At 51.0% G+C, this 26,252-nt stretch overlaps 1 protein-coding gene and 1 long non-coding RNA gene across 5 annotated transcripts in view; one reads left to right on the forward strand and one right to left on the reverse strand.

The window, feature by feature from the left end:
* Nucleotides 1-26,252, forward strand: part of LOC139245695 (uncharacterized) — a 369,717-nt gene that overhangs the window by 276,648 nt on the left and 66,817 nt on the right. The window lies entirely within an intron of this gene.
* Nucleotides 1-26,252, reverse strand: part of LOC139245690 (uncharacterized) — a 167,945-nt gene that overhangs the window by 46,170 nt on the left and 95,523 nt on the right. For all 4 annotated transcript variants that reach the window (XM_070871250.1, XM_070871254.1, XM_070871253.1 and 1 more), the window contains one exon: nt 1,572-1,916. In XM_070871250.1, coding sequence (XP_070727351.1) covers nt 1,572-1,916 — 345 coding nt within the window. The remainder of the gene's footprint in view (nt 1-1,571; nt 1,917-26,252) is intronic.

Genomic DNA, 26,252 nt, shown 5'->3' on the forward strand with positions numbered 1-26,252 from the left:
TTGGATAATACAAGTGTAAACTTTATCAAAGTTTGATTCAAACAGAAGGAAGTCGGAGCATAAAACTGGTCAATGGGACTGTGGAGCGAGAACAGCTTGTATTGTGAGACAGCAAGTACCTAAAATATACAGCGCATGGTGTTTGTCTCAATGTTATACCAGTGATGGTCATCCCTGCCCTACTTCAATAACTGCACTTGGTGCGAGGGGGAACACATCCTCTGCCCAGAACATCGCAAATCCAGCCAAACAATTTTTATAGAATAAACCACAAATCATTATTTCAGGTGAATTTATAAAGAATGAACAAATCCTGTCGGGAGCGGAAAGGAGCAGCATAAAAATCAACTTAGGAATTAAATCGAGGGTAAGGGAGGGATATGTGGGTGGGAGAGGGTCGATGTGGGTGAGGGAGGAGGATGTGGGTGGGGGAGGGGGGATGTGGGTGGGGGAGGAGACGTGGGGGAGGGGGATGTGGGTGGGGGAGGGGGGATGTGGGTGGGGGAGGAGACGTGGGGGAGGGGGGATGTGGGTGGGGGAGGGGACGTGGGGGAGGGGGGGAAGTGGGTTGGGGAGGGGACGTGGGGGAGCAGGATGTGGGTGGGGGAGAGGGGGTGTTGGTGGGGGAGGGGACGTGAGGGAGGGGGAGGGGACGTGGGGGAGGGGGAGGGGACGTGGGGAGGGGACGTGGGGGAGGGGGAAGGGACGTGGGGGAGGGGGAGGGGTGATTGGATGGGGGAGGGGACGTGGGGGAGGGGTGATGCGGGTGGGGGGGACGTGGGGGAGGGGGAGGGGTGATGTGGTGGGGGGGCATGGGGGAGGGAGAGAGGTGATGTGGGGTGGGGCGTGGGGGAGGGGGAGGGGTGTTGTGGGTGGGGGGGGCGTGGGGGAGGGGGAGGGGAGATTTGGGGGGGGAGGGGAAGTGGGGGGGTGGGGGACGTGGGGGAGGGGGAGATCAGCACAGCCCGGGTTCAGCTTTCCCGATGTGAAACTTTGAATGGGCCGCGCCGCCCGTTAAAGGGACCACGCATCAAAAAGCAAATGCAGGGTAACACTGATGGGGATATGTGTGGGTGTGAATGGTAACTTGGGCAAGGAGTCAGGGCCTGTGGACTGGACCATCGCGAGGAGAAAATAGGCGCAGATAAATGTGAGAAATTATTGCAAAACTATCTGCTGCTGAGTTGCACTGTGACGGATTACTGGCACTTTAACGTTTAGTAATGTTGAATTTTAAAAGAATCAAATCGCCTTAGAATTCCTAATCCCTGTCAGTGTAAGTGAAATCACACTTTAGGCGAAACAAAATATTTGCATCAAGTTTGGGAAGCTCCTGTGTTCTATTGAGAAGTGAAGTGTGTATAAGAGGGATCCCACAATGCCGTGCTCCCAGTGAGAAGCCACAGTCCCATGGAATGTGGGTCAGATATAGGGCCACAACATCACAGCCCCAATTCTCCAGTCCATGCTCCCAGTGTGTGTGTGCCTCTCGACCGGGAGTGTATTGTTGTAAAATTACCCTCTATGTAGTAATGCTATTATAAATAAAACCAAATGTAACTTATACTTACTGGTTACATTGAGCTGGGTTCCGCTCCCGCTGATATCGCCCCACACTTTACAGTAATAGGCGGCAGTGTCACTGGGCTGCACGTCTGTGACTGTCAGAATGAAGCTGTTATTGGAGGTGTCTCTGGAAGGCTGGAGACGGTCAGTGGAACCTGGGCTCCCTCGTGTGCTGCCACTTGCCTTATGTGTTAAAACCCACTCCGTATCTTGCCCCGGTAGTTGCCGGTACCAGTGGACATCGGTGTCACTCACTCTGGCGTTCCGCATGGTGCACTGTAACCTCGCCGTGTGACCCTCTGTGACACGTTCCAGGCTCGGAGACTGGGTCAGGACAGGGACAACTGCACCTTTAATGGGAAAATATCAATCACTTAAAAACCGGTCTGAAGGTTGATAAATGTCTGAAATGTTTCAATGAAAACTGCAGGCAGCTCACCTGAGTTTCAGTAAATTCTAAACAACTGATCATTATATGGCCTGATATGAAAAGCTCCAGGATTTCTTTGCTTCATGCATACAGCTGCCTCTGCCACTTCCTCCCCAACCTCCCCTAGTCTTCCTCCCTGATCCCCATCACTGCAGATTCTCCCCAATCTCCCTCCCATGCCTTCTCTTCACTTATTTCCCAAATGATGCTCACACCCTGGCCAAGTGATTTCTTCTCCATACACCTCCTGACTCCTCTTTATCTCTTACTGTCATGTGTCTGACATGTTACTGCTTACACTATTACAAGGTGTGCCACCAGAGGTCACCGCAGTGGGAGACTTGCAGGTTCCCTGTACAGGTGTGCCTGACCTAGTATAAAAGGCAGATCACCAGGTGTGATCCTCACTCTGGAGTTACCAATAAAGGTCTAAGGTCACTACAGTTCAAGTACAACACATTGCCTCATGCAATCATTGTCAGCGTATCTAAAGACAACAATTGGCGACGAGATTAGGAACCTTCACGCGAAAATGGCTACCCTTGGTACATTGCAGCAGTTTGCCGATGCTGATGATTGGGATGTCTTTGTGGAGAGGCTCGATCATTTCTTCACAGCAAAGGCCTGGCAGGAGAAAACACGGCCACACTGGCTGATAAGTGCAGAGCTATCCTGCTAACCAGTTGTGGGCCCATCATCTATGACCTCGTCAGGGACTTGCTGGCACCAGCGAAGACAACGACCAAGACGTACAAGGAGCTTGTAACGCTGATCCAAGAGCAACTGAAGCCCAAGGAGAGCATCCTCACAGCCAGACACTGGTTCAGCACCCACCGACGGCCAAGAAATTGCAAAATATGCTGCAGACCTCAGGAGGCTGGTGGCACCGTGTGATTTTGGCGACCACATCACTGAAGCGCTGCGAGACATTTTTGTCATTGGAATCGGCCATGAGAGCCTTCTTCATTAGCTACTGTCTGCGGATACCACAGTCACACTGCAGAAGGCCATCTCTGTGAGCCAGACATTCATGACCTCGACCTGCGTTTCTAGGCAGATGGCCCATCCTCAGGACTCAAACCCTGCAAGTACTATGCACAGAGTGGCGTCTTTTAGAGGCTGGACTGTAGAACGTGAACCTTCTCAGGGAAGAGAGAACAGACCCCTGAGGCCCTTAACTCAGAGTTCGCCGAGGGGCACTAACCGAGTAGCTCCATTCTGGCATTGCGGAGGGAATCACAGGGCTCACCAGTGCCGTTTTAAAGACTGTGTGTAAAGGCTGCAGCACAAAGGGCCACCTCAAGCGAATGTGTAAGAGAAATATGACTCACTGTGTCGATGAAGAGTCTGCAGATGGCCATGAATCCAGCGTAGATTATGAAACGATAGGCAGAGAGGCAGCTTAGCCCCATGATGAGCTGTATAGCACGTTTACCTACATCACCGAAGGTTCCCCATTGAGGATGGAAGTTGAGATAGATGGTGTTCCAGTCTTCATGGAAGTGGACACAGGGGCGAGCCAGTCAGTAATGAATCAAGAAACCTTTGAGAGGTTATGGGACAATCAGGCTGAATGAACCAAGTTGGTCCTGGTTCAGGCAAAGCTGTGCACCTACACTGATGAACTTATCCCAGTTGTTGGTACTGCGAATGTAAAGGTACTCCATGATGGCGCAGTGCACAAGTTACCTCTGTGGATTGTTGCAGGTGATGGACCAATGCTACTCGGAAGAAGGTGGATGGAGAAGATCCATTGCAAGTGGGAGGACTCCATCCCTCCAGCAATCGACATCCTCCGCGCTCGGAGGCACAGCAAGCCCTCACTTGAGGGTGGACCCGGCATCAGCAAGCAGACCAGCACAGCACCCGAGGCACAGACCGCTCAGCACGTGGAGATGATCCAGCTGAGACAACCCGAACACACCTTCCAGGCTCCAGTGGCAGGACTCCGGAGGAAGAAAATTGGATCCGAAGGCGACTTCCCAGCTTCGGTGGCAGATCCCGGGGAGAAGAGGATCACCGCAGTCGACATCGTGGATGGAGGGAAGATGGCGCCTAAACCACGAGGTGATGCACTGAAGAAAAAGATGGCGACGGCCAGACCACGAGGTGCTGCGCTGATGGAGCAACACGTGGCACCAGAGAAGAGGATTGGGGTAAAGATGGCAAAGCTCTCTTAAAGGAGGCCTGCAACCCACCACACTTAAAGGGACTGTTCCACATTTTCAAACAATGTAAAGTCAACGGTGAGCCAGATGTAAGATGTGAAATTGATGATCAGCGTTGTGTACATGCAATAAACAAAGAAAAGGTGCGTGATCACGATCGGAGCTACAAGTTATTTATAATGAGTAATGAAACGTTGTGCGATGTAGGATTTCAACTGCACTGAACCAATGCAGTGGGCAGACACCAATCGGGAGCACACAGGTCCAGTGAGCTACCCAATGTAGTAGCCTGCGTCCCTGGGGCCAGAGTTGTGCACCATGGCGTGTCACCTCAAATGTAATGCAAACTTGTTTTTCTGGACTTGAATGTATATGAATGCAATGAACCTCCGGCATAATCTATATGTGGGGGGGGGGGGAGAATGGAGTGGTCATGGACACACACACAAACAGTAACCACCAGCACTCTACTGCCAACGAAACACCAACCACTCACCCAAAATAGAAACGACCCGCCAAGGGTCAACCAGATAGAGCTAAGCCCAGAGCACAGTCAATGCAGAGGCGATTTGCACTAAAGGCTTGGGGGAGAGCGATGTCATGTACCCGACATGGTTACTGCTTGCACTATTACAAGGTGTGCCACCAGAGGGCACTGCAGTGGGAGACTTGTAGGTTACCTGTACAGGTGTGCCTGGCCCAGTATAAAAGGCAGGCCACCAGGTGTAATCCTCACGCTGGAGTTATCAATAAAGGACTAAGGTCACTACAGTTCAAGTACAACACACTGCCTCGTGGAGTCATTATCAGAGCATCGAAAAAGACATAACATTTACTGTGTAGCTCACACTACTAGTGACTTTCCTCAAACATTCAAAACCAGTCATCAATCCCCTCCTCAAACAAGCCACCCACCCGCCTGTCCTCTCTGCCTGCTGACCCATCTTCACCTAAACTCCAAGCCCAACCCTCTCAATGCTGCCTGTTCCAATCTGTCCAGTCCAATTCCAGCTCACAGCATTGAAGTGGCCCTGCCCAAGGTCACACCTGATACCCTACAACACTGACATCCTTATCCATGCTCCTGTCACCTCTGGCCTTGATGGCTCCAATGCTCTCATTGCTGGCCTCACATCCTCAGTGAACTCGACTGATTTGTCCAAAATACAGTCGCTCATATCCTGTCCCACAGGAAATCCTCCTCACTGTCATCGTACAGAGGCTCCCTGTCCCTCAATGCACTAAATATAAACTCTTGTCCTCAGCTTCAAATCTCTGACTGGCCTTGTCCCACCTCCAACCTTCTGTAACCTCCTCCAGGCCGATAACCCCGGCACTCTTTGCTTCTTTAACTGTGCATTCACTCCCCCTTCCCCTCCCCCCATTGGTGGAAAAGCCTTTCATTGCCTCAGCCCGACTCCCTCGAGCTCCCTCGCTAAACCCCTCTGTAATGCATTTACTTCTTGGGTTCTTTGCTTTAAGAATTCATAGCAACACATTGCTATCAAGAACTAGTTGGTTTATTAACAAAGGTTTAACAATCCCACTACACATTACCAGTTCATCCACGAGGCTCACAACTGCATACCTCATCGTGGATGACCTGGGCCCAACTGATTGGGGTTTTATTGAGTCTTGTCAACATCACATGACTGGCTAAGCCACTCACAATGCAACAGTTCTACACTATTTTAAGTAGAAACTTTAAATCAAGTTCCTGGAACAGCTCCACAATTATTTTTGTGAACCTATAAATCAAGTGACCCTTGTTAACGGGGGATACTAAAAGCGGCAAATTAAACAAATTAACTTTTAAACTTTAATGATCAAATTAAAATTTGGTTGCTCGGGGTGATGATACACTCCAGTTCCTCTGGTGTCCACCTCTTGTGGAAGGCCGTGAGCGTACCGGTGGACACTGCGTGCTCCATCTCCAGGGACACCCTGGCTCGGATGTAACCGCGGAAGAGAGGCAGGCAGTCAGGCTGAACGACCCCGTCGACCACCCGCTGCCTGGACATGCTGATGGACTCCTTGGCCATGCCCAGGAGCAGTCCTATGAGGAGGCCCTCCGACCTGCCCGCTCCCCTCTGCACAAGGTGCCCAAAGATCAGGAGTGTAGGACTGAAGTGCAACCAGAATTTGAGGAGCAGCCCCTTCAAATATTGGAACAGGGCCTGCAACCTCACACACTCAATATAAATATGGAACACGGACTCTTCCAGACCGCAGAAATTACAGGCGGCCTGGGAGTCCGTGAACTGACTTAAAAATCGATTGCACGGGATTGCTCCGTGCAACACCCTCCTGGCCAAATCCCCAATAAATAAAGGGAGGACTCCTGCATAGAGTGCACTCCATTGGGGACCCCCACCTCATCCGGACGGGAAGATGGTGCACCATTGCATGTCCAGACGGCAGACGAGGATGGCAAGGTAGAGAGTGTGCAGGAGCAGCCCGTACAGGAAACCCCTCCGCGCAGAACTGAAAGGCACGGAGGGGATTTCCCGGAAGAGGCTCAAATTGTGAGGCACCGGCTCCTGAAAGAGGTTTCGGGGCTTGGTGCCGATGAGGAATTCCGTCCGGACGGGGTCAGTTTGGACGGGATCGCCCCTCGTGCTTGAGCATCCTCGACACACCTAACGGAGTCAGGGCCCAGGGCTGTTTTTAGCGACTCGATGGCATTGGCCACATGCCAGACCAGGATAGGTGCCATGCCAGCTCTTCAGGCACCATCCAGCACGCTCCTCGCCATCGAGCAGGTCCCTGACCCTGGTCACCTCGCCAGCCACAACCCTCTCGTCCGCCTGCCACCTAAAATCGCGGTGGTGGAGGTACAGATTCCTGAGCAGCGGCTCCCAAAGGACAGCCGCCACTCCAGACGGGGGAGAGCTGCGCTTGGTGGCGACTCTGTTCCAGACCCTGATGAGTTCCTGGTAAAAGGTGGGCAGCCCCCACATGGTGGTCCTGACACCCCCCAGGCTCACAAACAGGAACTGCGTATCATAATTGAGGCTGTACTGCTGGCGGAAGAAATACATCGCCAGCACACACCACCGAGGAGGGGGCTCAACATACAGCTATCTCTGCAGGGTCTGAAGATGGAAAGTCGCGTGCTGGGTGCTGATGCACACCAATGCCTGCCCTCCTTCAGCAGGAGACTCAGAACCGCAGCAGAGAACCAGTGCTTCCTGTTGTTCCAGAAGAAGTCCACCAGCTTTTTCTGCATCTTGGTGACAAATGCAGGGGGAGGGGTCAAAGTGACCAGCCAGTACCACAGCATAGCGGCCACCAGCTGGTTTATGACTAGCGCTCGACCCCTGTAGGACAGCACTCGGAGCAGTCCTGTCCAGCGCCCTCGGCAAGTGGCAATTTGGCCTCCAGCTCTTGCCAGTTCGCCGGCCAGGCTTCCTCGGCAAGGCTAAGGTAGACTCCCAGATAGAGGAGATGGGTCGTGCTCCTCTGAGCTCCTCCGGCAGGGAGTCCACCTGCCACTCACCCACCAGGAGTCCGGAACATTTCTCTCAGTTGATCCTGGCGGAGGATGCGGCCGAGTAAATCTCCTGGCACTCACGCATCCTCCGCAGTTCAATGGGATCCTCGACCATGAGGAGCAGATCATCGGCGTAAGCCGAGAGGACGACCTCCACGTCCGACCCTTGCAGAGCCAATCCCGTCAACCTCTTCCGCAAGAGGCGCAGGAAAGGCTCCACTCATATGGCATATAACTGGCTGGACATGGGGCATCCCTGGCGCACACCTATCCCAAAGCGAAGGGGTGCCGTCAAAGATCCATTAACCTTAATCAGACACTCCGCGGCCACATACAAAAGTCAGATCCAGGCAACGAAATGCGTCCTGAACCTGACAGTGTGCATAGTTCCGAACAGATACTCGTGATCCATCCTGTCGAACGCCTTCTCCTGTCGAGGGAAAGGAAGGCGATCGACAGACCAGCCTCCTGGGAATGGTGGACCAGGTCCCGGACCAGATAGATGTTATCGTGGATTGCCCGGCCCGGGACCGTGTAGGACTGGTCGGGTGGATCATGTGGTCTAGCACGGCGCCAAGGCGAGCAGACACAGCCCTGGCAAAAATTTTGCAATCCGTGCTGAGGAGGGAGACCGGGCGCCAGTTCTCAAGTAGGCGGAGATCGCCCTTCATAGGCCGCAGGACGATGACTGCCCTGCGCCAAGAGAGGGGCATCTCCCCGGTCGCCGGACTTTCCCCCAGGACCCGCACGTAGTCGGCCCCAAGGATGCCCTGTGGAATTCCACGGTCAGCCCATCCAGCCCCAGGGACTTTCCCCTCAAGAGCTGGTCGAGGGCACCGGTCAGCTCCGCCAGGCCCAGCAGATCATCCAGATTCTCGGCACCATCCAGCCCGACCTTCGGCAGGTCCTCCCACAAAACTCTACACGCTTCTTCGCTGGACGGATCCGGGGAGAACAGAGCCCTGTAATAGTCTCAGGCCCTGTGGCTGATGCCCTCCGGATCTGAGACCAGAGATCCGTCGTCGGCCAGCAGCGTGAAGAGCTGCTTACGGACCCCGTCTTTTTTCCAGCGAGTAGAAGGGGGAGCCGCGGTCCAGCTCCCGGAGGAACAAGATACGTGACCTCACGAATGTGCCTCGGGACCCGATGAGCTGCAGGTCCTTCAGCGTGGCCTTCTTCGCTTTGTACACCGTCCACAGGGCCGGGTCCTCCACGACTTGACCGAGATGGGACTCCAGGTCGAGCACCTCCTTCTCCAGGCGCCCCACCCTGGCCTCCCGTCTCTTGGTCGACCCCTTCGCGTACTCTTGACAGAAGAGACGGAAGTGAGCCTTGCCCACGTCCCACCATAACCTCAAGGAGGGGAAGCCCCCCTGCTTCCTTCTCCAGTCGGACCAGAACCGACGGAACAAATCCTGGAACCGCTTGTCCCCCAGCAGCAGGTTGTTAAAATGCCAGTACGCAGACCCCACCCGCACACGGAGCGAAGCAAGCTCCGCCCACATCAGGTGGTGGTCCGAGCACGCCACCGGCCACAAGGAACTCAGGAGACGTACGCCCGGGAAATGTACAAGCAGTCGATTCTGGACCTTCCTCTTCCAGGCCTCACCCAAGTGAAGGTGCTGGAGTCGGGATGGAGATTTCGCCAGACGTCCACCAAGTCGAAGGCCCCGACCAGATCCCTCAACGTTTCTATCACCGCCAAGCTCTGCAAGGCACCGGAGTGGTCCCTCGCCTCGAGGGTGCAATTAAAATCCCGCCCCGAGGACAATACAGTCGCCGACGTTGACGGAGCCTAGAAGAGTGGATAATTCTTCGAACAAACGCACTTGCTCACTAAATGGAGCGGCACGTCCCCCAGGCGAACCGTGACATGGAGCAAGCGGCCTGGCACAGGCTTCTCGACCCACAAGATCTCCGGCTGAAAATGTGGGGCCAGCAAGATAGCCACCCCACAAGAAGTGGCAGTGAGGTGGCTCATGCGAACCTCTCCTTGCCATTCCAGGAGTCACGTGGCCCCATCTCCCGGCACGGTGTGGGTTTCTTGCAGGAAGCACACCAGATATTTCCCCTCCCGAAGGAGCGAAAAATTATTAAATTCTCAGCGTGCCTCTCTGCCGCCATTGATGTTGAGGCTGGCTACGGTTATCTTCATGACAAGAGCCAAGAGCATAGTGCAACCTCTAAATAACCGACTGTGGGGAGGGAGCGGAGTCATGAGATGACCTCCACTCCCTCAGCAACCCAGTGAGGAACGTTCTGAGCCGGTGCAGCTGAAGATGACTTTTTTTGGTCAGGTCCTGTCCGCGCCCATGGTTCTGACGGCGGACGGACCTGATGAGCAGCACCGACTTGGACCATTGGTCCAGGGACAGGTGGGCTCTATTGCGGTGACCCTGGCATTGCACCAAAAAATCCCGGAGTTCCTTGGCAGGAATGAGGGTGGACTCAGCGGCTACACGAGGAGATCCATTGCCTCACTGCCGATGGACTCCAAATCCTCTCCCGCGTCCACCACCGAGTCCCCGTCCTCCTCCGGGAGGTTGCCACCAGCGGCCAGTCCGTCGACCGCACAGGGTACGGTGAACGGCCCGGCCGCACCATCCGGCCCTACCTCTGTCACAATCCCACCCCCAGGATCATTGGCAGAGCAGTCCCCCCTGGGCTCTTCCTGGAATACCGGGTCGGGAAGTGGCAGAGGACGGGGGTCCCCCTCCGCCCCAGGCACCAGGGAGCACGGAGAGACCGGGCCGAAGAACTGCTCCAGGTTCTCCAAGTACCCCGGCTCCAACATCAGGACAGAGATTGGTGTTCCTCACCCTCCCCACCACCACCCTCTGACCCAGCGGGCGGGGGTTCTTGTGATACTCTTCTGCCGGGTCGAGCAGATCCCGGGGGATGCTGATGTTTGACTGGGCGAGCTCGGACTCTTCGGCCTTGCCCGCCTCAGTCCCCAGGACGCTCGATCCTGCGGCGATACTTTCTTTTTGCTGCCCCGCGGCCTCCGCAACAGACAGGTCTTCTTCCCCATCCCCAGGAGGCTCAGGCTAGACAGCCTTGGCTGTCTCACCCCCCTGAGGGACAGACTCCCCCAGCCTTCGGCACGCGTTGGGAGCGCTGGTGGGGGACGCGGGACCGTCGCCAGGCACCAACTTCTCCACGGAGGGATCTTGGTCCTCCTCCCTTTCCGTGGAGCGGTGCCTCCTTTTCTGTCTGGAGGGACGCGGAAGCTGGGAGACCTCCATATCTGCCGAGGCCTCTGCCCCCACTCCTTCCTTCCGGGTTTCTTGCCCGCGCCCGACCGCAGGTGGCAAACTCTCCGCAGATGCGGGTATGGTCAAGGGCTTGGGCACAGAATGCCCCACGCTCGCCGGTGGTAAGTTGGGGCTAAGCGCAGTGATAGGGCTGTTTAGCCCACTGAGGGGACTCGGCTGAAGGTGTTTGTCTTTCTTCCGCGCCTTCCTTCCGCGCGGACGCTCTCCCTCCAACCTGCCAGAGGCCGAGATGGCATTGGCCCCCGACGATGCCCGCGCATCTTTGGTTCCTAACACGCGGACGGTAACGGGGGGAGGACTGGCGGCGGCACCAGCCGAGGCCACTTTAGGTGTTTTGGCGGCCTTGGAGGCGGGGCAGTTCACTGCGGACATGCCCCACCTCTCTACAGGCATGGCACCACATGCTGTCCAGAAGAAGCGGTAGGCTGTCCCCTCGTGGACCACATTGAATGCACCTTCTGTTACCTCCTCCCGGACCAGCTGAACAAAAAGCTGGCGCCGGACGGAGAACACAAGGGAGGCTGGCCTCCCTGAATCCGAGCGGGATCGGCATTATCCCCGCCCTCACCTCCACCAGTTGACGTAGGTGGGGGAGGAGGAACACACCGGGAACATAGGGCGGAACGTTGGAGATGACAATTCTCTGTGCGGTGGTCTCGAGTCCCACCCACCGTGAGCCCCTTATTCAGGGCCAGGGACACTCCCTGCTCTGACCCCAGGAAGAACATAGCCTTCATGTGCATTTTTGAGGTGGCGAGAATGGCCAAGGGGCTGACTACCCCAGCCATTGCCCTCACGCACTCCACAATCGTCATGTTGGGGTGGGTGTAGCTCTTGACCCCATTCTTTTTGGTCAATAATGTAAAAGGTGGCAGGGCAGCAGGGCAGCAGTGACCACCACGTGCGCATGTTTTTGCTGGCCCCGCCCCCGGCGAAGGTGGACTCGCCATATCAGGGTCCCTTTAAAGGCCACACCCACCCCAATGTCACAGGCCTTCAGGGCCTCTTTAATTGAGCAGCGGGAGCTCTTAATTAGGCACACCTCTCCCCTGCGTGTTTAACAATTGGGGAGGGGCCTCTTTCTCTCTGCTGGGTAGTTTTAATTAATAATAGTAATTGCAATTGAGAGTAGGAAAGAGGGGCCTGAGAGAGAGAGAGAGAGAGAGAGAGAGAGAGAGAGAGAGAGAGAGAGAGAGAGTGAGGGGTGGGAAAGAGGGAAGCTGTGAGGGCAGGGTCACCCCTCAGTGTTGGGTGGGTGCTGGCAGGGGTGCACTCTTCGATGGTAAACAAAGTCTTTATCGATGGTCTTCAGGTGGGGGAAGATGTCTTCACCCAGGATAGCTGGAACTACCCAGGTACCATCCTCCACCAGGTCTTAATGATGTTAATTAAGGGAGTTAATTACCCAGGCAGCTCGAGCTGTCCTGGGCCAGGCAATGGGGAGAGGGGTGTTTTAGTGGTGTGTGGGGCCTAGTTATTCACAAGAACCCCACACCCTTACACACACACAAACCCCCACAATGTTCCGGCCTAAATGGTCTCTCCTCCCCCCACCTACAAACTAAAGTATTTTTTGGAGAGTGCAGCCACCTGTCGGTGTTGTAAATGGCTCTGCCTCCTTTCACACAGATGATGGTGTGACAGTTTGTAGTTTGTTCTCTTCCCCTCTCTCCAACTCTGTCGCAGGGGTGTTGAAGCTAGCAGCTCTTGGTCCTCCTCCCTCTCAAGGTGTTAATCCAGCAGGCCTCTTCCTCCTCTCCGAGAGACTCTGGTGGCAGGCAGACAGATAGTTGTAGCAGCTCCTTCTCCACAGGCTCCCAACTCACAAGTGGCTGAAACACTCCCACAACAGCTAAATATATTAGCAACTATTTTATAGAAAACAATCAAGTGCCCCCTGATTAAAGGGGGGGGGGGAACACTCCAAAACATTTATGGTGCCCCCTGTGGGTTTTTTTCCTGAGGGCACCAAAACACAAATTATACAATTGCCCCCTGGCTAAAAGGGAGGGGGCACTAAAACCGACAAACTTAAACAAATTAAACTTTGGACATTAAGATCAAATTAAAATTTGCTGCCGGGGGTGATGATGCATTCCAGTCCCTCCGGCACCCATCGACAACAGCTATACAAACCTGCTCACAGGTTCATACATTACATAACAACATAAGAAATAGGAACAGGAGTAGGCCATACGGCCCCTCGCGCCTGCTCCGCCATTTAATACGATCATGACTGATCCGATCATGGACTCAGATCCACTTCCCTGTCCACTCCCCATAACCCCTTATTCCCTTATCGGTAAAGAAACTGTCTATCTCTGTCGTAAATTTATTCAATGTCCCGGCTTCCACAGCTCTCTGAGGCAGCAAATTCCACAGATTTACAACTCTCTGAGAAAAGAAATTCCTCCTCATCTCAGTTTTAAATGGCGGCCCCTTATTCTAAGATTATGCCCCCTTGTTCTACTCTCACTTATCAGTGGAAACATCCTCTCCGCATCCACTTTGTCAAGCCCTCTCACAGTCTTATACGTTTTGATAAGATCACCTCTCATTCTTCTGAATTCCAATGAGTAGCGACCCAACCTTCTCATCCTTTCCTCATAAGTCAACCTACTCATCTCTGGAATCAACCTAGTGAAACTTCTCTGAACTGCCTCCAAAGCAAGTATATCCTTTCGTAAATATGGAAACCAAAACTGTGCGCAGTATTCCAGGTGTGGCTTCAGCAATACCCTGTATAACTGTAGCAAGACGTCCCTGCTTCTATACTCCATCCCCTTTGCTATAAAGACCAAGATTCCATTGGCCTTCCTGATCACTTGCTGTACCTGCATTCTACCTTTTGTGTTTCATGCACAAGTACCCCCAGGTCCCGCTGTACTGCAGCACTTTGCAATTTTTCTCCATTTAAATAATAACTTGCTCTTTGATTTCTTTCTGCCAAAGTGCATGACCTCACGCTTTCTAACATTATACTCCATCTGCCAAATTTTTACCCACTCACTTAGCCTGTCGACATCCTTTTGCAGATTTTTGTGTCCTCCTCACACATTGCTTTTCCTCCCATCTTTGTATCATCAGCAAACTTGGCTCCGTTACACTCGGTCCTTTCTTCCAAGTCATTAATATAGATTATAAATAGTTGGGGTCCCAGCACTGATCCCTGCGGAACCCCACTAGTTACTGATTGCCAACCTGAGAATGAATCATTTATCCCGACTCTCTGTTTTCTGTTAGTTCGCCAATCCTCGATCCATGCTAATATATTACCCCCAACCCAGTGAACTTTGATCTTGTACAGTATCCTTTTACGTGGCACCTTGTCAAATGCCTTCTGGAAGTCCAAATACACCACATCCACTGGTTCCCCTTTATCCACCCTGTTCGTTGCATCCTCAAAGAATTCCAGCAAATTTGTCAAACATGACTTGCCCTTCATAAATCCATGCTGACTCTGCCTGACCAAATTATGCTTTTCTAAATGTCCTGCTACTGCTTCTTTAATAATGGACACCAACATTTTCCCAACCACAGATGTTAGGATAACTGGTCTATAGTTTCCTGCTTTTTGTCTGCCTCCTTTTTTAAATGGGGGCATTACATTTGCAGTTTTCGAATCTGCTGGGAGCTCCCCAGAATCCAGGGAATTTTGGTAAATTATAACCAATGCATCCACTATCCCTGGCGCTACCTCTCTTAAGACCCCAGGATGCAAGCCATCAGTTCCAGGGGATTTATCTGCCTTTAGTCCCATTACCTTACTGAGTACCACCTCCTTCGTGATTGTGATTGTGTTAAGTTTCTCTCCCCATATAGCCCCTTGTCGATCCACTATTGGGATATTGTTAGTCTGACTAAAAATATTTGTTCTATAAAAATACCGTAAAGACTAACTAAAAATATTTGTTCAGAGTTTTCGCCATCTCCATGTTCCCCATTATTAATTCCCCGGTCTCGTCCTCTAAGGGACCAACATTTACTTTAGCCACTCTTTTCCTTTTTATATTCCTATAGAAACTCTTGTTTTCTGTTTTTATATTTCGTGCTTGTTTACTTTCATAGTCTATCTTCCCTTTCTTAATCATTTTTTAGTCATTCTTTGCTGGCTTTTAAAAGCTTCCCAATCATCTGTCCTCACACTAGTTTTGGCCACTTTGTATGCCCTTGTTTTTAATTGGATACCGTCCTTTATTTTTTTAGTTTGCCACGGATGGCTGCAGAAACATAGAAACATAGAAAATAGGTGCAGGAGTAGGCCATTCGGCCCTTCGAGCCTGCACCGCCATTCAATGATTTCATGGCTGAACATGCAACTTCAGTACCCCATTCCTGCTTTCTCGCCATACCCCTTGATTCCCCAAGTAGTAAGGACTTCATCTAACTCCTTTTTGAATATATTTAATGAATTGCTCTCAACAACTTTCTGTGGTGGAGAATTCCACAGGTTCACCACTCTCTGGGTGAAGAAGTTTCTCCTCATCTCGGTCCGAAATGGCTTACCCCTTATCCTTAGACTGTGACCCCTGGTTCTGGACTTCCCCAACATTGGGAACATTCTTCCTGCATCTAACCTGTCTAAACCCGTCAGAATTTTAAACGTTTCTATGAGGTCCCCTCTCATTATTCTGAACTCCAGTGAATACAAGACCAGTTGATCCAGTCTTTCTTGATAGGTCAGACCCACCATCCCGGGAATCAGTCTGGTGAATCTTCGCTGCACTCCCTCAATAGCAAGAATGTCCTTCCTCAAGTTAGGAGATCAAAACTGTACACAATACTCCAGGTGTGGCCTCACCAAGGCCCCGTACAACTGTAGCAACACCTCCCTGCCCCTGTACTCAAATCCCCTCGTTATGAAGGCCAACATGCCATTTGCCTTCTTAACCGCCTGCTGTATCTGCATGCCAACCTTCAATGACTGATGTACCATGACACCCAGGTCTCGTTGCACCTCCCCTTTTCCTAATCTGTCACCATTCAGATAATAGTCTGTCTCTCTGTTTTTACCACCAAAGTGGATAACCTCACATTTATCCACATTATACTTCATCTGCCATGCATTTGCCCACTCACCTAACCTATCCAAGTCGCTCTGCAGCCTCACAGCATCCTCCTCGCAGCTCGCACTGCCACCCAACTTAGTGTCATCCGCAAATTTGGAGATACTACATTTAATCACCTCGTCTAAATCATTAATGTACAGTGTAAACAGCTGGGGCCCCAGCACAGAACCTTGCGGTACTCCACTAGTCACTGCCTGCCATTCTGAAAAGTACCCATTTACTCCTACTCTTTGCTTCCTGTCTGACAACCAGTTCTCAATCCATGTCAGCACACTACCCCCAATTCCATGTGCTTTAACTTTGCACATTAATCTCTTGTGTGGGACCTTGTCCAAAGCCTTCTGAAAGTCCAAACACACCACATCAACTGGTTCTCCCTTGTCCACTCTACTGGAAACATCCTCAAAAAATTCTAGAAGATTTGTCAAGCATGATTTCCCTTTCACAAATCCATGCTGACTTGGACCTATCATGTCACCTCTTTCCAAATGCGCTGCTATGACATCCTTAATAATTGATTCCAACAAATTCCCCACTACCGATGTCAGGCTGACCGGTCTATAATTCCCTGTTTTCCCTCTCCCTCCTTTTTTAAAAAGTGGGGTTACATTGGCTACCCTCCACTCCATAGGAAGTGATCCAGAGTCTATGGAATGTTGGAAAATGACTGTCAATGCATCCGCTATTTCCAAGGCCACCTCCTTAAGTACTCTGGAATGCAGACCATCAGGCCCTGGGGATTTATTGGCCTTCAATCCCATCAATTTCCCTAACACAATTTCCCGACTAATAAGGATTTTCCTCAGTTCCTCCTTCTTACTAGACCCTCTGACCCCTTTTATATCCGGAAGGTTGTTTGTGTCCTCCTTCGTGAATACCGAACCAAAGTACTTGTTCAATTGGTCTGCCATTTCTTTGTTCCCAGTTATGACTTCCCCTGATTCTGACTGCAGGGGACCTAAGTTTGTCTTTACTACCCTTTTTCTCTTTACATATCTATAGAAGCTTTTGCAGTCCATTTTAATGTTCCCTGCAAGCTTCCTCTCGTACTCTATTTTCCCTGCCCTAATCAAACGCTTTTCCTTTCTTTTACACCCTTTCCTCCTCACTGGAATATATTTTTCTTGAGAGCTGTGAAATATCTCCTTAAATGTACGTCACTGTTCATCAACCGTTCTACACTTTAATCTATTTTCCCAATTCACTTTAGCCAACTCTGCCCTCATACCTTTGTCGTCTCCTTTAATTAAGCTTAGTACGCTGGTTTAAGATCCAACTTTCTCACCCTCCATCTGAATTTGAAATTCAACCATGTTATGATCACTCATTCCAAGGGGATCCTTTACTAGGAGATTGTTTATTAATCCTGTCTCATTACACAGGACCAGATCTAAGATCGCCTGCCTCCTGATTGGTTCCATCGGCGAGAGGCGACAGTCCGGGGTGTGTGGAGAGACCTACAAAAGGCCGCAAGACAAGGAGTCAGACAGTGTCTGCGAGAGGAGACAGTCCGGGGTGCGTGGAGGCCTACAAAAGGCCATGAGACAAGGAGTCGGGCAGTGTCTGCGAGAGGAGACAGTCCGCGGTGCGTGGGGGCCTACAAAAGGCCGCAAGACAAGGAGTCAGACAGTGTCTGCGAGAGGAGACAGTCCGCGGTGTGTGGAGGCCTACAAAAGGCCGCGAGACAAGGAGTTGGACTGAGTCTGCGAGAGGAGACAGTCCGGGGTGTGTGGAGAGACCTACAAAAGGCCATGAGACAAGGAGTCGGACAGTGTCTGCGAGAGGAGACAGTCCGGGGTGTGTGGAGGCCTACAAAAGGCCATGAGACAAGGAGTCGGGCAGTGTCTGCGAGAGGAGACAGTCCGGGGTGTGTGGAGAGACCTACAAAAGGCCATGAGACAAGGAGTCGGGCAGTGTCTGCGAGAGGAGACAGTCCGGGGTGTGTGGAGGCCTACAAAAGGCCATGAGACAAGGAGTCGGGCAGTGTCTGCGAGAGGAGACAGTCCGGGGTGTGTGGAGAGACCTACAAAAGGCCGCGAGACAAGGAGTCGGACAGTGTCTGCGAGAGGCGACAGTCCGAGGTGTGTGGAGGCCTACAAAAGGCTGTGAGACAAGGAGTCGGGCAGTGTCTGCGAGAGGAGACAGTCCGGGGTGTGTGGAGACCTACAAAAGGCCATGAGACAAGGAGTCAGACAGTGTCTGCGAGAGGAGACAGTCCGGGGTGTGTGGAGAGACCTACAAAAGGCCGCGAGACAAGGAGTCGGGCAGTGTCTGCGAGAGGAGACAGTCCGGGGTATGTGGAGAGACCTACAAAAGGCCATGAGACAAGGAGTCGGGCAGTGTCTGCGAGAGGCTTGTGCAGCTACAGGGAGAGAGCAAAAAAGAAGTAAGAAATAGAAAGGTGACGTCACCGCCAAGGGGGTAAGTGATTGGCTGGTGACTGGTAAGTAGTTTTTCTTTTTTCTCTTCGAGATCAGTGAGTAACTTTTAGCATTGTTGTTGCCAATTTAAGTTAATCTAAGGGTTTAGTCATGGTAGGAGAGCTCGGACACGTGATATGCTCCTCTTGTACTATGTGGAAACTCAGGAACACTTCCCGTGTCCCTGACGACTACGTGTGCGGGAAGTGTATCCGCCTCCAGCTCCTGACGGACCGCGTTGCAGAATTGGAGCTGAGGGTGGATTCACTCTGGAGCATCCACGATGCTGAGAATGACGTGAATAGCACATTTAGTGAGTTGGTCTTACCGCAGGTAAAGGGTCCACAGACATATAGGGAATGGAAGACCAGCAGGAAGAGCAGTGCAAGGAAGGTAGTGCAGGGATCCCCTGCGGTCATCCCCCTGCAAAACAGATACATCGCTTTGAGTACTGTTGACGGGGAAGACTTATCAGGGGAGGGCAGCAGCAGCCAAGTTCATGGCACCGTGGCTGGCTCTGCTGCATAGAAGAGCAGGAAAAAGATTGGGAGAGCGATAGTGATAGGGGATTCAATTGTAAGGGGAATAGATAGGCGTTTCTGCGGCTGCAAGCGAGACTCCAGGATGATATGTTGCCTCACTGGTGCAAGGGTCAAGGATGTCTCGGAGCGGGTGCAGGACATTCTGAAAAGGGAGGGCGAACAGCCAGTTGTCGTGGTGCACATTGGGACCAACGATATAGGTAAAAATAGGGATGAGGTCCGACGAGACGAATTTAAGGAGCTAGGAGCTAAATTAAAAAGTAGGACCTCAAAAGTAGTAATCGCGGGATTGCTACCAGTGCCACGTGCTAGTCAGAGTAGGAATCGCAGGATAGCTCAGATGAATACGTGGCTTGAGCAGTGGTGCAGCAGGGAGGGATTCAAATTCCTGGGGCATTGGAACCGGTTCTGGGGGAGGTGGGACCAGTACAAACCGGACGGTCTGCAGCTAGGCAGGACTGGAATCAATGTCCCAGGAAGAGTGTTTGCGAGTGCTGTTGGGGAGGAGTTAAACTAATATGGCAGGGGGATGGGAAACAATGCAGGGAGACAAAGGGAAACAAAATGGAGACAGAAGCAAAAGACAGAAAGGAGATGAGTAAAAGTGGAGGGCAGAGAAACCCAAGGCAAAAAACAAAAAGGACCACTTTACAGCAAAATTCTAAAGAGTCTAAGTGGGTTAAAAAGGCAAGCCTGAAGGATCTGTGCCTCAATGTGAGGAGTATTCGGAATTAGGTGGACGAATTAACTGTGCAGATAGCAGTTAACGGATACGATGTGGTTGGCTCCAGGATGACCAAGGCTGGGAACTCAACATCCAAGGGTATTCAACATTTAGGAAGGATAGACAGAAAGGAAAAGGAGGCGGGGTAACGTTGCTGGTTAAAGAGGAAATTACTGCAATTGTAAGGAAAGACATTAGCTTGGATGATGTGGAATCGGTATGGGCGGAGCTACGGAATACCAAGGGGCAGAAAACGCTAGTGGGAGTTGTGTACAGACCTCCAAACAGTAGTAGTGATGTTGGGGAGGGCATCAAACAGGAAATTAGGGGTGCATGCAATAAAGGTGCAGCAGTTATCATGCGTGACTTCAATATGCATATAGATTGGGCTAAGCAAACTGGAAACAATACAGTGAAGGAGAATTTCCTGGAGTGCAGAAGGAATGGTTTTCTAGACCAATATGTCGAGGAACCAACTAGGGGGGAGGCCATCTTAGACTGGGTGTTGTGTAATTAGAGAGGATTAATTATCAATCTCGTTGTGCGAGGCCCTTTGGGGAAGAGTGACCATAACATGGTGGAATTCTACATTAGGATGGAGAATGAAACAGTTAATTCAGAGACCATGGTCCAGAACTTAAAGAAGGGTAACTTTGAAGGTATGAGGCGTGAATTGGCTAGGATAGATTGGCGAATGATACTGAAGGGGTTGACAGTGGATGGGCAATGGCAGACATTTAGAGACCGCATGGACGAACTACAACAATTGTACATCCCTGTCTGGTGAAAAAATAAAAAAGGGAAGGTGGCTCAACCGTGGCTATCAAGGGAAATCAGGGATAGTATTAAAGCCAAGGAAGTGGCATACAAATTGACCAGAAATAGCAGCGACCCCGGGGACTGGGAGAAATTTAGAACTCAGCAGAGGAGGACAAAGGGTTTGATTAGGGCAGGGAAAATGGAGTACGAGAAGAAGCTTGCAGGGAACATTAAAATGGACTGCAAAAGCTTCTATAGATATGTAAAGAGAAAAAGGTTAGGAAAGACAAACGCAGGTCCTCTGCAGTCAGAATCAGGGGAAGTCATAACTGGGAACAAAGAAATGGCGGACCAATTGAACAAGTACTTGGGTTCGGTATTCACTAAGGAGGACACAAACAACCTTCCGGATATAAAAGAGGTCAGAGAGTCTCATAAGAAGGAGGAACTGAGGGAAATCCTAATTAGTCAGGAAATTGTGTTAGGGAAACTGATGGGATTGAAGGCCGATAAATCCCCAGGGTCTGATGATCTGCATCCCAGAATACTTAAGGAGGTGGCCTTGGAAATAGTGAATGCATTGACAGTCATTTTCCAACATTCTATAGACTCTGGATCAGTTCCTATGGAGTGGAGGGTAGCCAATGTAACCCCACTTTTTAAAAAAGGAGGGAAGAGAGAAAACAGGGAATTATAGACTGGTCAGCCTGACATCGGTAGTGGGGAATTTGTTGGAATCAATTATTAAGGATGTCATAGCAGCGCATTTGGAAAGAGGTGACATGATAGGTCCAAGTCAGCATGGATTTGTGAAAGGGAAATCATGCTTGACAAATCTTCTGGAATTTTTTGAGGATGTTTCCAGTAGAGTGGACAACTAGTTAATGTGGTGTATTTGGACTTTCAGAAGGCTTTCGAGAAAGTCCCACACAAGAGATTAGTGTGCAAAGTTAAAGCACATGGGATTGGGGGTAGTGTGCTGACATGGATTGAGAACTGGTTGTCAGACAGGAAGCAAAGAGTAGGAGTAAATGGGTACTTTTCAGAATGGCAGGCAGTGACTAGTGGGGTACCGCAAGGTTCTGTGCTGGGGCCCCAGCTGTTTACATTGTACATTAATGATTTAGACAAGGGGATTAAATGTAGTATCTCCAAATTTGCGGATGATACTAAGTTGGGTGGCAGTGTGAGCTGCGAGGAGGATGCTATGAGACTGCAGAGTGACTTGGATAGGTTCGGTAAGCGGGCAAATGCATGGCAGATGAAGTATAAAGTGGATAAATGTGAGGTTATCCACTTTGGTGGTAAAAACAGAGAGACAGACTATTATTTGAATGGTGACAGATTAGGAAAAGGGGAGGTGCAACGAGACCTGGGTGTCATGGTACATCAGTCATTAAAGGCTGGCATGCAGGTACAGCAGGCGGTTAAGAAAGCAAATGGCATGTTGGCCTTCATAGCGAGGGGATTTGAGTACAGGGGCAGGGAGGTATTGCTACAGTTATACAGGGCCTTGGTGAGGCCACACCTGGAGTATTGTGCACAGTTTTGGTCTCCTAACTTGAGGAAGGACATTCTTGCTATTGAGGGAGTGCAGCGAAGATTCACCAGACTGATTCCTGGGATGGCGGGACTGACATATCAAGAAAGACTGGATCAACTGGGCTTGTATTCACTGGAGGTCAGAATAATGAGAGAGGATCTCGTAGAAATATTGAAAATTCTGACGGGTTTAAGACAGGTTAGATGCAGGAAGAATGTTCCCAAGAATGTTGGGGAAGTCCAGAACCAGGGGTCACAGTCTAAGCATAAGGGGTAAGCCATTTAGGACCGAGATGAGGAGAAACTTCTTCACCCAGGGAGTGGTGAACCTGTGGAATTCTCTACCACAGGAAGTTGTTGAGGCCAATTCACTGAATATATTCAAAAAGGAGTTAGATGTAGTCCTTACTACTAGGGGGATCAAGGGGTATGGCGAGAAAGCAGGAATGGGGTACTGAAGTTGCATGTTCAGCCATGAACTCATTGAATGGCGGTGCATGCTCGAAGGGCTGAATGGCCTACTCCTGCACCTATTTTCTATGTTTCTATTGCAGACTGCTCAATGAACCCTCCAACTCTCTACTTCTCTCTCCAACTTTAGAAACCGTTACAAAAACCCATCATTTTGACCAGCATTTCCGACACTTGTACCAATTTCTTCCTTGACGGCTTGGTGCCTATCGCCCTAGTTCCATTGTTGTGAAGCACTTTGAGACAATTATGTGAAAGGAGCTTTGTAAATGCAAGTGTTTGTTGTCTTCCACCTGCGCTGCCTTTATGTCGATCTAATTCCCACTGAAATCACTGTCACACTGACTCAATGTCAGACTGGAGGGGCGGTGCTCCGCAGCAAGTGCACAAGCAGCGCGGGATGGGGCAGGCGGTCTGGGTGCAACAGATGCAGCCGGAGAAGACATCTGAAATATTTTCAGGTTGTGTTGAAAGCCTGCGTGGATTCATTATACCCTGAGAAATATGTAAATAGATGTCACTCAGTCCCATGGTGAATCCCCACGTGTCCTCACTTGGTGCCTTTTGCTTGCCCGTTTATAATGGACACTTGTGGTCTTCCCAGCTGCTCACCGCAGAATGTCCACTCGAAGCTGGGACAGAGGGACCGATTTTGGAAAGTTGTTTTTTTCCCCTCCATCTCCTGTACCGCTGTTTCTGCATCGTTGTCCGTGCAATAGTTCTTTTCTGATGTTTCCTTTTTGCCACTGTATTGTTGCTGTCAAGCTGTGAATCTCTTCTCTAACCATACTGCTCTGCACGGAGGCTCACTGGGCCTTGCCAGTGGCTCCTGTGGATTTGGAGGTGGAAGAGGAGTTCAGGGAGGGGGCAGAATGAGTGATGGACTTGTACCTCAGGTGCCTGGCAGCCACTTGGAATTGGCCCTGGCACACCTAGTTGGCCAAGTCCGTGGAGACCTGCATTTGCCCCTTCTGCCACACATGAAAGTCTGTGACACAGTTGGACCTGTTATATTCTTGGGTCTCTTGCTCTGGATCCTTCAGCTTCTAAAGTTTTAGATTCATAGGCGAATCCCCTCGGCCCCAGCAACATCTTCAATGGCTCTGATATACATAGAAGTTACAACATGTGTCACCTGCCCTAATATCTCCTCATGTGGCTCGGTGTCAAATGTTGTCTGATAACGCTCCTGTGAAGCTCCTTGAGACATTTTACTATGTTAAAGGCGCTGTATAAATACAAGTTGTTGTAGCTTGGGGAGGACAGAGCCAGATCAGTAATTCCCTCATGTTGGTCCTCTCACCAGTTGCCACAAGCCCAGTCTGGCAGCAATGTCCCTCAGGACTCGGCCAGCTCGGTCAGTGCTGGTACTCCCGAGTCTTGGTGATGGACATTGAAGCTGCCTAGCCAGAGTACATTCTGTGCCCTTGCTACCCTCAGTCCTTTCTCCAAGTGGTGCTTATACAAAGTGTGCACTTGCCTTTCGAAGTGGTACCTGGCATTGGACACGAGGAAACAATTTATTTGCATCGACTTTTTTGAGAAGGCAAAAAAGATAATTTCAGGAGACCAGAGCTCTGCCAGGAATCTCGCTGCCAGATAGTCGGAAAATCGTGGGCGGCATCTGCTGAACCTTCCATATATTGTCCCAGTGGGCGAGGCTTCCAACATTACTCCTTTACAGTCACACTATAGTCGTACATCGATGTGTTTGTTTAAATCATAAATTGTTAGTTCACAGACCTCAGGCTTCCTACCAGGTTGGCCATGTTCTCTCTCTGGGTCACACCCTCCCAAACCGTCAACAGTCTGTTTGTATTGGGTACATTCCAGACCCACTGCAGTCTGTGTGTATTGGGTACATTCCAGACCCAAAACAGTCTGTGTGTATTGGGTACATTCCAGACCCACTACAGTCTGTGTGTGTTGGACACATTCCAGACACACTACAGTCTGTGTGTATTGGGTACATTCCAGACCCACTGCAGTCTGTGTGTATTGGGTACATTCCAGATCCACAACAGTCTGTGTGTATTGGGTACATTCCAGACCCACTACAGTCTGTGTGCACTGGGTACATTCCAGACCCACTACAGTCTGTGTCTATTGGGTACATTCCAGACACACTACAGTCTGTGTGTATTGGGTACATTCCAGACCCACTGCAGTCTGTGCGTATTGGGTTCATTGCAGACCCACTACAGTCTGCGTGTATTGGGTACATTCCAGACACACTACAGTCTGTGTGTATTGGGTACATTCCAGACCCACTGCAGTCTGTGCGTATTGGGTTCATTGCAGACCCACTACAGTCTGTGTGTGTTGGACACATTCCAGACCCACTACAGTCGGTGTGTACTGGGTACATTCCAGACCCACTACAGTCTGTGTGTATTGGACACATTCCAGACCCACTACAGTCTGTGTGTATTGGGTACATTCCAGACCCACTACAGTCTGTGTGTATTGGGTACATTCCAGACCCACTACAGTCTGTGTGTATATTGTACATTCCAGACCCACTACAGTCTGTGTGTATTGGGTACATTCCAGACCCACTACAGTCTGTGTGTATTAGGTACATTCCAGACCCACTACAGTCTGTGTGTATTGGGTACATTCCAGACCCACTACAGTCTGTGTGTATTGGACACATTCCAGACCCACTACAGTCTGTGTGTATTGGGTACATTCCGGGCCCACGGACGAGTTTCTCACGGCAGCTGCAGGGAGAAGGCAAAAAAAACAAAGGTGACGTCACAGCCGAGGGGGTAAGTGATTGGCTGGTGATTGGTGAGTAGTTTTTCTTTTTCTTCTTATATTGGTCAGTAACTTTTAACATTGTTATTACCAGTTTAAGTGTATCTAAGGGTTAAGACATGGCAGGAGAGCTCGGTCGGGTGTTATGCTCCTCCTGTACCATGTGGGAACTCAGGGACACTTCCGGTGTCCCTGACGACTACGTGTGCGGGAAGTGTATCCGCCTCCAGCTCCTGACGGTCCGCGTTACGGAATTGGAGCTGAGGGTGGATTTACTCTGGAGCATCCACGATGCTGAGAATGACGTGAGTATCACGTGTAGTGAGTTGGTCTTACCGCAGGGAAAGGGTCCACAGCCAGATAGGGAATGGAAGACCAGCAGGAAGAGTAGAGCAAGGAAGGTAGTGCAGGGGTCCCCTGCGGTCATCCCCCTGCAAAACAGATACACCGCTTTGGGTACTGTTGAGGGGAATGACTCATCAGGGGAGGGCAGCAGCAGCCAAGTTCATGGCACCGTGGCTGGCTCTGCTGCACAGGAGGGCAAGAAAAAGAGTGGGAGAGCGATAGTGATAGGGGATTCAATTGTGAGGGGAATAGATAGGCGTTTCTGCAGCCGCAACCGAGACTCCAGGATGGTATGTTGCCTCCCTGGTGCAAGGGTCAAGGATGTCTCGGAGCGGGTGCAGGACATTCTGAAATGGGAGGGAGAACAGCCAGTTGTCGTGGTGCACATTGGTACCAACGACATAGGCAAAAAAAGGGATGAGGTCCTACGAAACGAATTTAAGGAGCTAGGAGCTAAATTAAAAAGTAGGACCTCAAAAGTAGTAATCTCGGGATTGCTACCAGTGCCACGTGATAGTCAGAGTAGGAATCGCAGGATAGCGCAGATGAATACGTGGCTTGAGCAGTGGTGCAGCAGGGAGGGATTCAAATTCCTGGGGCATTGGGACCGGTTCTGGGGGAGGTGGGACCAGTACAAACCGGACGGTCTGCACCTGGGCAGGACTGGAACCAATGTCCTAGGGGGAGT

Source organism: Pristiophorus japonicus, unplaced genomic scaffold, assembly GCF_044704955.1.
Source record: "Pristiophorus japonicus isolate sPriJap1 unplaced genomic scaffold, sPriJap1.hap1 HAP1_SCAFFOLD_231, whole genome shotgun sequence".
NCBI lineage: Eukaryota > Metazoa > Chordata > Chondrichthyes > Pristiophoridae > Pristiophorus > Pristiophorus japonicus.